Genomic DNA, 13,602 nt, shown 5'->3' on the forward strand with positions numbered 1-13,602 from the left:
CTGCTGTGCACTGTGTGTGTTTGTGTGTGTGTTGGCACTCTTCACCAGTGTTCTGTTGAAAAAAAAAAAAAAAGGGTCTCTATAACATTTTATGTAACCACACTCTTTACATAATCAGCAAGGTCATATCATGAGGAGTCGAATTTTTCCTTGATCTTTTGAAATAAAGCAGTTAACTGTGCTATTACAACATACAGTAACTTTCAGAACTCAAAACCTCCTCTCCAGCCCAAAAGAGCATTTATTAATCCTACACTGCTGCAAAACAACCTGGTCTCATAGAATCATGTTACTAAACCTATGATTTTTATGTGGCTCGTTGTATGCATCGTGGCAGTTTCCTGGTGAAATGAACACTAGAGGCGCTACAACAACAATGACTTTAATTCACTTTCACACAAATCACGAGTAAATCAGCAGCTTTTTTGCTCATAAACATTTACTTTTTGCCCTGTTCTTCACATAATGCAATCTTATGGCATATAAACACTTTTACTATAGCGCATGACTTGTAAGGTTATACATTTTAATGTTTGCATTACATAAACAATTACATTTACAAGCTTGTTAAAGTGTGATCAAACTGTGATAGCTCAACTGAGCGTTGCACTTGCGATGTAAAGACTGAGCCGAAAATGTCAGAAGCACCACAAATTGACATGGTTGTGTTTAGCATCTCACATTAGCTTTTTATGACACTATCGGTTAGGTTTAGGTTTAAAGTTTAAGGTAGGGAGGTCTTTTTTGTTGTTTTAAAACTCGAAAGAGCATTAACCTTGAAGGGATAGTTCACCCAAAAATGAAAATTCTCTCATCATTTCCTCACCCTCATGCCATCCCAGATGTGTACGACTTTCTTTCTTCACCAGAACACATTTGAAGGAAAGTATCTCAGCTCAGTAGGTCCTTAAAATGCAGGTGGATGGTGATCAGACTTTTGTAGCTCCAAAAATCACAGACAGTCAGCATAAACGTCATTGATACGACGAATTGATGTCTTCTAAAGCAATACGATCGCTTTTGGTGTGGAAAAAATATAAATTTTTAAGTACTTTATAACTATAAATGATCGCTTCCGGTAAGCTCTCGTGTGACGTATTCACATTGGCATGTTACGGACATAATCTCACATTTTCCTTTCGGTTGAGACATCCAGGATAAGCACACAAAAACACCATTGTGAATAAAGAAACATATAAATACAGATCTAAATCAACACCAAATGAAGCTTCTGTACAGCGTTTCTATTACTCACATGCATACAGCGCTGCTCTTCCATGTGTGTCGTACGTGCATCAGTTCTCGCATGAACATGCCAACGCAATTACATCACACGCGCATACTGCTGCTGACTGGAAGCGATGATTTAGAGCTAAAAAGTACTTAAATATTGCTCTTTTTTTGCACCAAAACGATCATTTTTAGAAGACATTACTTTAACAGCTGGTGTCATATGGATGACGTTTATGCTGACTGTCTGTGATTTTTGGAGGTTCAAAAGTCTGATCACCATCCACTTGTATTTTAAGGACCCACTGAGCTGAGATATTTTTCTATTTTTCTTCAAATATGTTCTGGTGAAGAAAGAAAGTCATACACATATCATGAGGGTGACTAAATAATGAGAGAATTTTCATTTTTGGGTGAACTATCCCTTTAAAAACCTCATCTGTTTGGGAAAATATTTAACTCGCTTTTAGCGCCACTCAGTGGACATTTCAACTCAGATCTGCCACGATACGTGTAATGAACCACGTAATATCATCTTGCAAAAATTCCGCCACAGTCACCTTTTTTGTATGAGATCAGGCTTGAACTAACGATAAGAGTAAAATATGTGGAAATGCACCAAACCTTGTGCTGTTCCTGGCTGTGTGTAGCACCTACAGCTCTGCACATCCTTCTGAAGAATCATTATGTTAGAAACGAGCGGATGAAGTTTATTTTTAACAAGATCCCTGATCATATCAGTCTGATCTTAACGGTTTGAGCGGCACATTTCAGCATAGATTGTTTTATGAATGTGTCACAATGAGACATTTATTGAAAAATGGGGCAGCAGCAGCTATATTAGACTTGTTAGGAAGCCGGCAGCCTGTTTACTACTCATTTCACATGGGCATAGAAGCCTTAAAAGCAAAAAAAAAAAAAAAAAAAAGCAGCCTGTTCAATTCTAAGTGTCAAAGGGTGGAAAATGGTCATGAAAAACAAAATTAAGCAAACCGCGACCAGTGACGCATGCACAGTACATCCGAGCACAGCGTGTTTACACACCTTTAACATTACTTTATACATCCTGACAGTTAACGGAAACACTTAGAGGAAACTCAGACATGTCTAACAGTTAAGGGAGAAAGATACACACACACACAATACTGTAAATACTGCATTGTGTGTGTCTGTATTTGTGTTGGTGCCGTGAACGAATTGCGAACCCGCTAATATAACTTTTCAATTAAGTTTAGCTACATGTGGCTCATCATAGAGTCTTTCTAGGACACACTGTGCACAGAACATTTGAAAGAATATGTTATAAAAATTTAAAAATGACTCTAAAGAGTCTTTGTGTAGGTTACAAGCCCTGGATGCTCTGCCAAATATGAGGCAAAATAACTTTTAAAACAAAACACTTTATTGTATCAGCCAATTTACATGGTGTGGTGCTATAAAATTATGCACTGATCTTCAATGTCCTGTAATCTTTAAAACATTTTGAATGTAACAGGGTTGACACAAAACATGTTTTATCAAAGTAAATTAATTCCAAATTTACTGTGGCAGGGTTGAAACAAACACATGAGAGGGAGTAAATAACGACATCGGGTGAACTATCCCTTTAATCACATAGTACTAATCACACCAGTTTAAAACTTTGCACACAAAGGGAAAAAGAGAAACAAAGAAAAAAAGGTATTTACATTGCAAAGGAACTGGTGAGAAGACCAATGAAGGCCACAAATGCTCCGCAGACGGCCGTCTTTCTGCAGCCGAAATGATCGGTAAACATACTGACCACAGGAGAACAGAAAAATATCATCCCCATTGCCAACGCTCCGACCCATGCTGAAAAGAGAGAAAGAGAGACAGAAAGAAAGTGATTAATAAGTAACAACACACATTAACTGGATTTTTACATTTTCTGAAGAAAACATGTGGTACCTGCCATTCAAAAGGTACCGCCACAATGTTGTGTGGTTGCTAGGTCATTGCTACACGGTTGCTAGGTGTTCCAAATGTTTTTTGGCGCATTGTTATGCAGTTGCTAGGGTGATTGGTTGGTTGCTAGGGTGTTTGGTTAAAGGTTTGAGTCAAAAGAGCCCACCCCCAAGTCTCTATGGTATTCAGGCTTTTAGATATGGGTTAAAAATATGTATAAATTTGGTCGATTTAATTTGTATGTTTATTCAAGCTTTCTCTGCCAGTTTGAGGCCCTATTTTGTACCCAATTTAAGAAACAGTCTCCTACTTTCAGTGTGGGTTCTTTTTCCTTGGACAAGTAAGATAATCCATTCCTAATAGTCGCTAGAAGGTTTAGTCCTTCAAACATGGCCCCAGAGACTCCTAAAAACACACACACAAACACACACACACACACACACACACACACACACACACACTTATCCACCTCATGTTTTTTGCATGATTTTTATCCGGGCCATTAAAAACTGGCTGTTCCAGAACACTCTATTCTCAAATGGAACTCTTGGCATTGTTCTAAAATTCCGAATACGTACTTCCACTGGAACTTCACAGAAAGATCAGTAAATTGCTTTAAAGCTACTGAAAAAACAAACAAAACCTGTGGAAAATATACGTCTTATAAAGGTTTAGCAGTAGACTGCAGCCAGTCGAGGAGGCCTCATTTTAACCCTTACCCCCACGTTCTCCTACAGCATATGGGTAAACACTCATTTGCTTGGTTTGTTAACGGGCCTCTTCCTCACTGGAAGCAGGGGGCTGCAGTTTCTCGGAACCTCAGCCAAGATCGACTCACCGAAGACACACAATTACACACACACACAAGCGTCAAATATTGAACCAGTGTCCTTGGAACCCAGACATATTGTGCAGACATAAAGCTACCTTTGAACAATGAAAGCATGCAGTATATGTGTTTGTTTGAGCATAACATCGATTAAAAGCAGCCAGTGATTTGGAAACAGACACGATGGACTTTCATCTGTGTCCTTTTGCCGAATTTTGAAGATGAACAAAGGGTTTGTGTTTGTGCATGGGTAAAGATGCATTGTTTGTGTGCAACCATAATGAGAATACTGTATGTTCTAACGTGTGTATCTACTCTTATGTTTCTATGTACAGTACAATTTGTTGTTCAAACAAATGAATCTTTCAGCTAGATCACAGGTAGTGATCTTATTAGTGGTTTTGCTCAGACAGGCATCACTATAATTATTACTCCATTAAGGACTGTGTGTGTGTTCTGGGTGATGTCACTCCATATGACCCTTACTGTGCCCATGGTGACAGCAAAAACAGAGTATTAGAAAACAAGAATGGACACATGGTTCTGTCCACTCACCCTCTGACTGCTTTTGTAAGCAAAGGATTCTATTTGTTTACATTTTCTCCGGATGAAAAACACTCCAAATATTCAAAAAATAAACCAGAGAAACTCAAAACTGCCAAACAAGGAAAATTATAGTCCTCAAACACTCCTAATATCAAAGTTAGTTCATGAGATTCACATTTTCTACTTGCTGTACTTTCATTTTCTTTCTTTCTTTTTTTTCTTCATGCCTTCCTACTTCTTTCTTTCTCTCCTTCATTCCTACTTCCTCTCTTCTTTCTTTTTATCCATCCTTCCTTAGTTCTTTCCCTCTGTCCTTCCTACTTCCTTCCTTCTTTCTTTACTCCTTCCTTCCCTTTGTTTTTCTTCACTACTATGTGGTGGTGGGGGCGTGGTTGAGCGCCGGCTTGTGAATGGAGAGCAAGATCAGAAGATGAGAACAGTAAGGATCATCACCTGGCAATGATTGCCTTTAACAGCTGTTTGTCACTGCAGTGAGCAATTTTAGTGTGATATTTAAGAGCGAGCCAGACACCAGTGAGGGAGAGAGAGAGAGCTACCACATGCCAACAGAGACTCGTGTGCATGTTTAAGTGTGAAGTGCTGAAAAAGCTATTTTGTGTTGGAAAAAATAAATACCTTTTGTGTTGGAACTCGCCAACTCCTGCTTCCTCCTCGCACCCCATCACGAACTTGTTACACTGGTGCCAAAACCCGGGATTTAGGGAGGAAGAACGCCGCCATGGATGCCTCACCTCTGAAGAACGTTTTCAAGACCCTCGCCAGCATCCACCAGTCACAGGCCCTCCTCAAGCTGCGCACAGAACAGGAGCAGCGGTTAATTGTGCTCCTTCAGGCCTTCAGGAGGGTGCTGCTTCCGTGAACCCAGACCCCACGCCCACCCCGTCCCATGTTCCGCTAGTCAAAATGGGCCCCCAAGACGATCCAGAGGCCTTCCTGGAGCTCTTTGAGCAGATGGTGGGGGTCTGCGGATGGCCGAGCACCCAGTGGGCCATTTAATACCACTGTTGTCCAGGGAAGCCCAACTCGCGGCGCAGCAGTTACCAGCAGAGAACCAGTTACCTGCAAAGGGTCGGCCGGACACCTGAGCAGCAGCACCAACGCTTCCACTCGCTAACCATTGGCGAGCACGGTTGCCTGTTTGCCTTCGCCCAGCAGCTCCGGGACGCCTGCCGGAGGTGGTTGCTGGCTGAGCAAAGCGTTGTCGGGCTGTGATCGACCTGGTGGTACTGGAGCAGTTTACTGGTCGACTTCCAAGAGGGACGGCTGAGTGGGTCCAGTGCCACTGCCCGGCGTCGCTCCAAACGGCCATCCAGCAGGCAGAGAACCACATGGCAGCGTATTCGGGAGCCGGTGAGCCCCGAGATTCTTCTCTCTCCATTTCCTGTCTCCCCTCCTTCCGCTTCTTTCCATCCTGTTCCTCCTCCCCGGAAACGGGGGGTGCACCCTCCCAAAGTGGCAAGGGCCCTTTGGTCACACGGCGAGTCAGGGCAGTTGACTGAGGATATACGCATGGAATACGGGCGGAGCACGGCAAATTTACCACCTCAACCTCTTAAAGCCATGGAGGGAGGTGATCCTCATGGCTTTGGCGATGTTGATACTGGAGAGGGAGGAGCTCGGGCTGGAGGTGAACTTAAAAGCCAGTCAAAGCACCCCGGTCACTTGCAGAGACCTCCTCTCACTGTCACAAGTCACGGATGTGGCCCAGTTGCAAAGAGAATTCTCGGACATGTTCTCACCCCTTCCCGGTCGTACGAACCTCATAAAACACCATATTGAAACAACCCCAGTGGTAGTAGTACGCAGTTGTCCCTACCGATTACCCGAACACAAAAAAAGTGGTTTAGGAAGAATTAAAGGCCATGCTCGATATAGGGGTAATAGAAAAATCCCACAGTGACTGAGCCAGCCCGGTGGTGCTGGTTCCGAAGAGCGACAACTCAGTCCGATTCTGTGTGGATTATAGAAAGGTCAATGCGGTGTCTAAATTTGACGTGTATACAATGCCTCGTATTGACGAACTGCTCAATTGATTGGGCGTGGCTCGCTTTTATTCGACACTGGATTTAAGGAAAGGTTATTGGCAGATCTCCTTAACAACAATGTCCCGTGAGAAAACGGCCTTCTCCACATCATTTTATATACAGTAATGATTGGCAGCGGCACACGCAGCATCTGAGGGCGGTTCTGAGGTCGCTGCGATGGGCAGGACTCATGGCAGACATCAAGAAGTACGCAATTGGACAGATGGAGGTACGGTATCTGGGGTTCCACTTGGGTCACGGGCAGGTGCATCCCCAAATTGATAAGACCACAGTGGTTGCTACCTGCCCAAGACCAAAAAGGAGGTGAGACAGTTCCTGGGGCTGGCTGGCTATTATAGAAGGTTTGTGCCTATTTATTCAGACGTCACTAGCCGACTGACCGATCTCACTAAAAAGGAGCCCCAGACCCGGTCCAGTGGTCGGAGCCGTGCCAACAGACTTTTATATAGGTGAAAGCTGCGCTTTGTGGCGGGCCGTTGTTACATGCTCCTGATTTTGCTCTCCCTTTTATTGTACAGACCAACTCGTCGGACAGGGGGTTGGGAGCTGTGTTGACCCAGGTGGTCGAGGGGGAAGGAGCGCCCGGTGCTGTACATCAGACAGAAGCTTTCGGCAAGAGAGGCGAGGTACAGCACCGTTGAGAAGAAGTGTCTGGCCATCAAGTGGGCGGTCCTCACCCTTCGGTGCTACCTCATGGGATGGGCTTTTACACTCTGTTCGGACCACGTCCCGCTCCAGGGGCTCCATTGCATGAAGGATACCAACACGGATCACCCGTTGGTATATGGCTCTTCAGTCTTTTAAGTTCGAGGTGGTCCACAGGCCGGGGGCGCAGATGGCTATTGCGGACTTCCTCTCCAGAAATGGGGGGGGGGGGGATACTGGGCAGGCCAGATGGCTCCCTGGCCTGAGTTGGGTGGTGGGGGTATGTGGTGGTGGGGGCGTGGTTGAGCGCCGGCTTGTGAATGGAGAGTGAGATCAGAAGATGAACGGTAAGGATCATCACCTGGCAATGACTGTCTCTAACAGCAGTGAGAGTTGGAGACAGATTTAAGAGCAAGCCAGATGCCAGTGAGGGAGAGAGAGAGAGCTTCCACATGCCGACAGACACTTGTGTGCATGTTTAAGAGTGAAGTGCTGAAAAAGCACGTTTTTGTGTTAGAAAAAATAAATACCATTCGTGTTGGAACTCGCCTACTCTCGCTTCCTCCTTACACACCATCACGAACTTGTTACATACTCCCTTCATTCTTTCCCTCATTCCTTCCTTCTTCTGTACTTCTTTCTTTTTATCTTCCAACTTCCTTCTTTCTTTACCCCTTCCTTCCCTAATTCTGTCTTTCTTTTCCTCCTTCATTCCTTCCTCCTTTATTTACTCCTTCCTTCCTTTCTTCCTTCCTTGTTTTCTCTTTCCTTCCTTCTTTCTTTTCCTCCCTCCTTCATACTTCCTTTTTTACTTTTTCTCCTTCCTTTCTTCATTTCACTCCTTCCTTCCAATTTCCTTCTTTCTTTACTCCTTCCTCCCCCTTTTTCTGTCATCATTTAATTCCTTAATACTTTCTCCCTTCTTCCCTCCCTAATTCCATCTCTCTTTCCCTCCTTCCTTGTCTTTCTTTTCCTCCTTCCTTCCTTTTTCCTCCTTTCTTTTCCTCCCTACTTCTTTTTCTTTACTCTTTCCTTTCTTTTTATCCTTCCTTTCACTCCTTCTTTCCCACTTCCTCCCTTCTTTCTTTCTTTTGCCCCTTCTCTCTGTCTTTTCCTCTTTCATTTCAAATTCATTCTTTCTTTGATCTTTCCTTCTCTCTCCTTCCTTCTTTCACTCCTTCATACTTTCTTCCTTCTGCCTTTTTCTCCTTCCTTCTTTCTCTTCTTCATTCATTCTTTCTTTACTCCTCCTTTCCCTCCTTCGTTCCTTCTTTCTTTACTCCTTCCTTTTTTCTCTCAATCCTCTATTCCTGCATTTTGCTCGCACACCTGCTACTTTTTGCCTTTACGCTTCCCTCCTTCATTTTTTTCACTCTCTCATTCTTGCTCTCTTTTGTTCTAAATCACACGGTCCATATTCTCTCTAATGAGTTTGCTTCTCATGTTCTTTATTAGTAAAAGAGAGAAAGGACAGAAATGAAGGCAGCCCTCTCTCTAGAACCAAAAGAAAAGAGGAAAGACAGAGTGTGAGGGAGGAAGAGAGAAGAGGAAACAAGGAAACAAGTGACCCACTAACAGTGACAGATGCTCTCTGACAGATTGTGGATAAAGACACACAGCCGCGGGGAAGCATGGATCGCCTGCTCTACATCTCTTTCTTCCTCCATCATGCCTCATTCCCTCATTCTCTCTCTCCCGCTCTCTCTACCCATCTGTCCTCACAATCCCCCTCATCTTTCTCTGTCTGGGTCTCACTAAACCTGTTAAGATTATGCCCAGGTCATATTTCACCCCAAAATCAAAAGAAAGAAAACATTTTCAACTTAAAGAAAATGAAGTACACTTTGAGATTGAGACTTATTTGCATTTAGATGTACATGACAATTAAGCACCCCCTCTCCCCTAATTCACATAACCAAAAATGCATAAAAGTCTTAGTATTGCAATGACAAAAAGTTATGACATTATTTAAACTGTAAAATATTTATACATCAAGGTAGCTGTTGTTATATTTAGATTTATTTAGTTTTAGTAATTACTGTATTACATTAATGAAAATCCAATAAGAATTAAATGTTTTTAAATTAATAATTTTTTTCTTTACCTGCCGACCTACAAAAACATATTCCTCCAGGGACATCTTGGCTCTATATGTTGCTATGCAGTGAGTTTCAAAAGCATTTAATGTCTTGTTTTTTATCCTAAACTTTCTTTCTTCTCTATTTCAAAACAAGAACAAAAGATCAGTGGCGTTCAGCGCTGCCCAGTAACATGAGACACAAGCTATATTGAGGTGGGTCAGGCGGCTTTGCTTCATACCTGCATATGAAACAAACCTACAGGCTACATTACAAATGAAACCTGTGAAATGCAGGAATTGCTGGTATGTGCTGACATTCCCTCTCATAAATCAAGCTTTCCTGCAGACTCAAAATGCTGTAGAATCAGTTAAGAAATCTTCCCACACATGAAGTAAAATAAATTCATAATCTCTCAACAGCTGCTCTAGAATCAGAGTTTATAATCTCTTAAAACATGATATATAATCCATGTTTACAATTTTACAACATATCTAAAATTTGAGTTTATAATATCACAATATATAATGTATAATCAGAGTTTATAATATACCAACATATCTATAACCAGGGATTATAATATCACAACATATTATCTAAAATCAGAATTTATATTTCCCCAAAGTATTAACTATAATTAGCATTTATAATCTCCCAAAACATTATCTATAATCAAAGTTTATAATCTCCCAACATCTAATCTTCAATAAGAGTTTATAATCTCTCAATATACTGTTTATAACCAGCATTTATAATCTCCCAGCATACAGTATTATCTATAATCAGAGTTTAAAATCTCCCAACATACAGTAATATCAGTAATCAGGATTTATAATCTCTCAAAATATTATCTAACATCAGAATTTAAAATCACCCAAGATATGATATATAACCTGAGTTTACAATCTCCCAACACATGATCTAGAATCAGAGTTTGTATAGGTGCATAGAGCCACAATCACTGTTTAGTGCCATGAGTTTTTACAGTAGAATTACTTTAATTCAATTTGAACGCTCCTGGATCATTGATATTCATTGAACATATCACTATGGTGACACCGGCTTTGATATAAAGGGGGACATTCGGCTCAAAACCATCACTTCAGTTAAGTGCTGAAAAATGTTTGCTTGTGGTCTTAAACATCTATGACCAAATATGTGAATTTGTCAATATTGATAATCACATTACATGTCCAAAAGCAGGAGGGGAAATTCTTCTCATCTTTGTCCTTTTGCCACCAGCTCTTCCAATAAATGGAAAAGCTAATATCACAGACTGACAGAGCACATCTCTTAAATCCAGCAGAAAAAAATGATTTTGTGCACTTAGCTGTCTGTCTGTATCTGCACACACACAATCTCCAGATGCACATACTGAGGTTGAAATACTCAAATCATAATGACAGATTCATTTGGCAGCACTGCATATACAAATCTGTGGTGTTGCCACTCTCTATGTGGAGAATCACGCTGCTTGTGTAAATATGCATTGTAATTGGGCTTTGGTAAAAAGTGATGCATTATAACCAGTGTCAGAAATTTACTTTTCCATTAAGGGACAATATTTTTCCTCTGGATTAAATTTCCTGGTGCATTTCTTTAACCATTATGAGGGCATAATAATATAAAAATGTCCCTCATTTATGTCAAATACTTCAGTTTAATCAATTCATAAACACAAACTATCAATCTGAATAATTACTGTAGATCTCACATAATATGCAACAGTATGTATACCTAGGCCAAAAATATAATATTATCTACTATATTAGCTTTTCAGCTTTTACAAAGGAATTCATTACGGGCCGGGGCATTTTTCTGTCACAAGATTTTGAAATTCAGGGGCTTTTTTGTCACTTTCTGTGTCTTTTTTGCACCAACCCTCTTCTAATTTCTGGCCTTGATTATATCTAATCTAGCTGCAACATTCAAAGTAGATTTCACACAAGATTTATATGTTTTTTTTATTCTAACAGGGTCATACTTGAATGTAATGTTTTATTTTTCTTTCTCTTGGCTTCACTGGCAAGAAACATTATGGCATACAAATATTTTCTATTCAGTATATTTCCATTTTAAAGTCAACATGACATGACATTTGCAACCCAATAATGTGGCGTATCTGTGAATAAAACATGATATTCAGCAAGAAAAAAATGTGGGTCTTAATAGTTGTTAGTTAAAGGAATATTCCGGGTTCAATACAAGTTAAGCTCAATCAACAGCATTTGTGGCATAATGTTGATTACCACATGAATTAATTTTGACTCGTCCCTCCTTTTCTTTTAAAAAAAAATCATAAATCTGGGTTACAGTGAGGCACTTACAATGGAAGTCAATGGGGGCTAATCCGTAAACATTAAAATACTCACTGTTTCAAAAGTATAGCCACAAGACGTAACCAATATGCGTGTTAACATGAGTTTAGTGATAAAATCACTTACGAACATTTTCTGTGTTAAGTTATATCCAATTTTACAACTTTGTTGCCATGACGATGTATCACTGTAAACCCTAAAATGATGATTTAAACAACTTTCCAGCTCAAATAATACACAAGATTTTACAGAAGAATTCATGTAAGTGCTTTTATAAAATTATAAGCTTCACATAAACCCTCCATTCACTTCCATTGTAAGTGCCTCAATGTAACCTCGATTTATTGCTTTAAAAAAAAAATATTATCGAAAATATTATTTTTTTTAATTAACCTTATGCCACAAATAATGTCGACTGAGCTGACTCATACTGAACCCAGAATATCCCTTTAGCATAAATAAAGTGAAAGGTGATGTCAGCCGCAAAGCAATGTTGTGTCAGCGGCTGAGCAAGTTTTTAAATTTTGATTAAAGGTGCAGTATGTAAGATTCAGAAACCCTTGTTATTAATGACACCTGTGGCCGTTAAGTGAACTGCAGCCAGCTAACTGTTGCTCGTGCTCGCGCTCGTGCACACACTCCATAGGGACGCGAGTGAGCGAGCATCGGCCAAAACAATGACGTAACGTACAAAGAGACTGAACGTGATCCACCGGCATCATGCTGACAGATGAGGTAGCATAATTAAAATGACACAGTTATGATTGTTTTACTACAAACTTTGAGACTAAATTAAAACTACTTATCATCTAACATAGCATACTGACACACAGCTACATACTACCGAACTATACCAGACAGTTGACTGTTGCACTGCACTGTTATGTTGCACTATTGTATGTTTTGTATGTCATATGTTGTACTATGATCAAGCGTGTCTGCTTAAATTTATCCTGTATACCTGACTTTTAGTATAAAGAGAAGATCGTTGAAATTATTTGAGAGTTACAAAGCAAGGTAGCTTGCATTTCGTCAGCATTAGTAGGCAAGATCAAATTAGCTAAAATGACACAGATCAATCCTTATGGCATTATATTTCACATGCTTTGCAGTTATGTAAGCTTACCTGTCCAGTAAGAAGAATGGCAATTCAGGGTCGGTTTTGTTCACCAAAACCAGGAATCAAATGCCCTGCCGATGTTCACTCTAGTTTTCGCTCGACCACGATCACGTTCCCGCTTAGCCAGACGAGATTCAGTATATATATATATATATATATATATATATATATATATATATATATATATATATATATATATAGACAGATTTTTTTTTTTTGGGCTTACTCTGAGTTTGTGTAGGAGTCGGTGTTGTGCTGGGAGCCGGACATTTGCTGGATTCCATCTCTAAGATAACTTTACCTAGTGTTGCAATTTGTTGTCGCTGTTGAATAGCGGAAGAGAAGCACTGAGGCTCTCGGGAGCGCGCATAAACATCACATCCTTTGGATTTTCCCGGCAAAAGAGACCCGCTCCCTTTGCATGAAAATCAGTCTACGGGCTTTAATAGGCAACCTAGGAAGTCCGGGAAGGGCTCATTTTTTAAGTTGCATTACAAGCCGTTCACACATTGGCAAAAAAAAAAGGCGAATATTACATGACAATTGTTACATATTGCACCTTTAACTATTAGTCTTTTTTTTTTTTCTTTGGAGTACCGCATACTGATTAATTGTGCACAATAAGACAAAGAAAGTGAATTCAGAAAGTGTATTTAAATTTTCCTTTGAGTTGTGTCTGACATTTTATAAAAATCTGTCTTATATAAATCAGTCCTTGGTTGGAAAACAAAAAGAAAAAACAAATAGTATCTGAATGACAGCGTGGGTCAGACTCCAAACACAGACTGACTGTCTCTGTATTTGTCCTGGATGCATTAATGCTCACCGGCGCTCAAATACTATC

At 40.4% G+C, this 13,602-nt stretch overlaps 1 protein-coding gene across 1 annotated transcript in view; it reads right to left on the reverse strand.

The window, feature by feature from the left end:
- Positions 1–13,602, reverse strand: part of LOC127417633 (monocarboxylate transporter 8-like) — a 55,502-nt gene that overhangs the window by 22,514 nt on the left and 19,386 nt on the right. Inside the window, exon 2 of the mRNA XM_051657684.1 lies at positions 2,919–3,063. Within this exon, the coding sequence (XP_051513644.1) occupies positions 2,919–3,063 (145 nt within the window). The remainder of the gene's footprint in view (positions 1–2,918; positions 3,064–13,602) is intronic.

This window comes from Myxocyprinus asiaticus, chromosome 27 (genome assembly GCF_019703515.2).
Source record: "Myxocyprinus asiaticus isolate MX2 ecotype Aquarium Trade chromosome 27, UBuf_Myxa_2, whole genome shotgun sequence".
NCBI classification, from domain to species: domain Eukaryota; kingdom Metazoa; phylum Chordata; class Actinopteri; order Cypriniformes; family Catostomidae; genus Myxocyprinus; species Myxocyprinus asiaticus.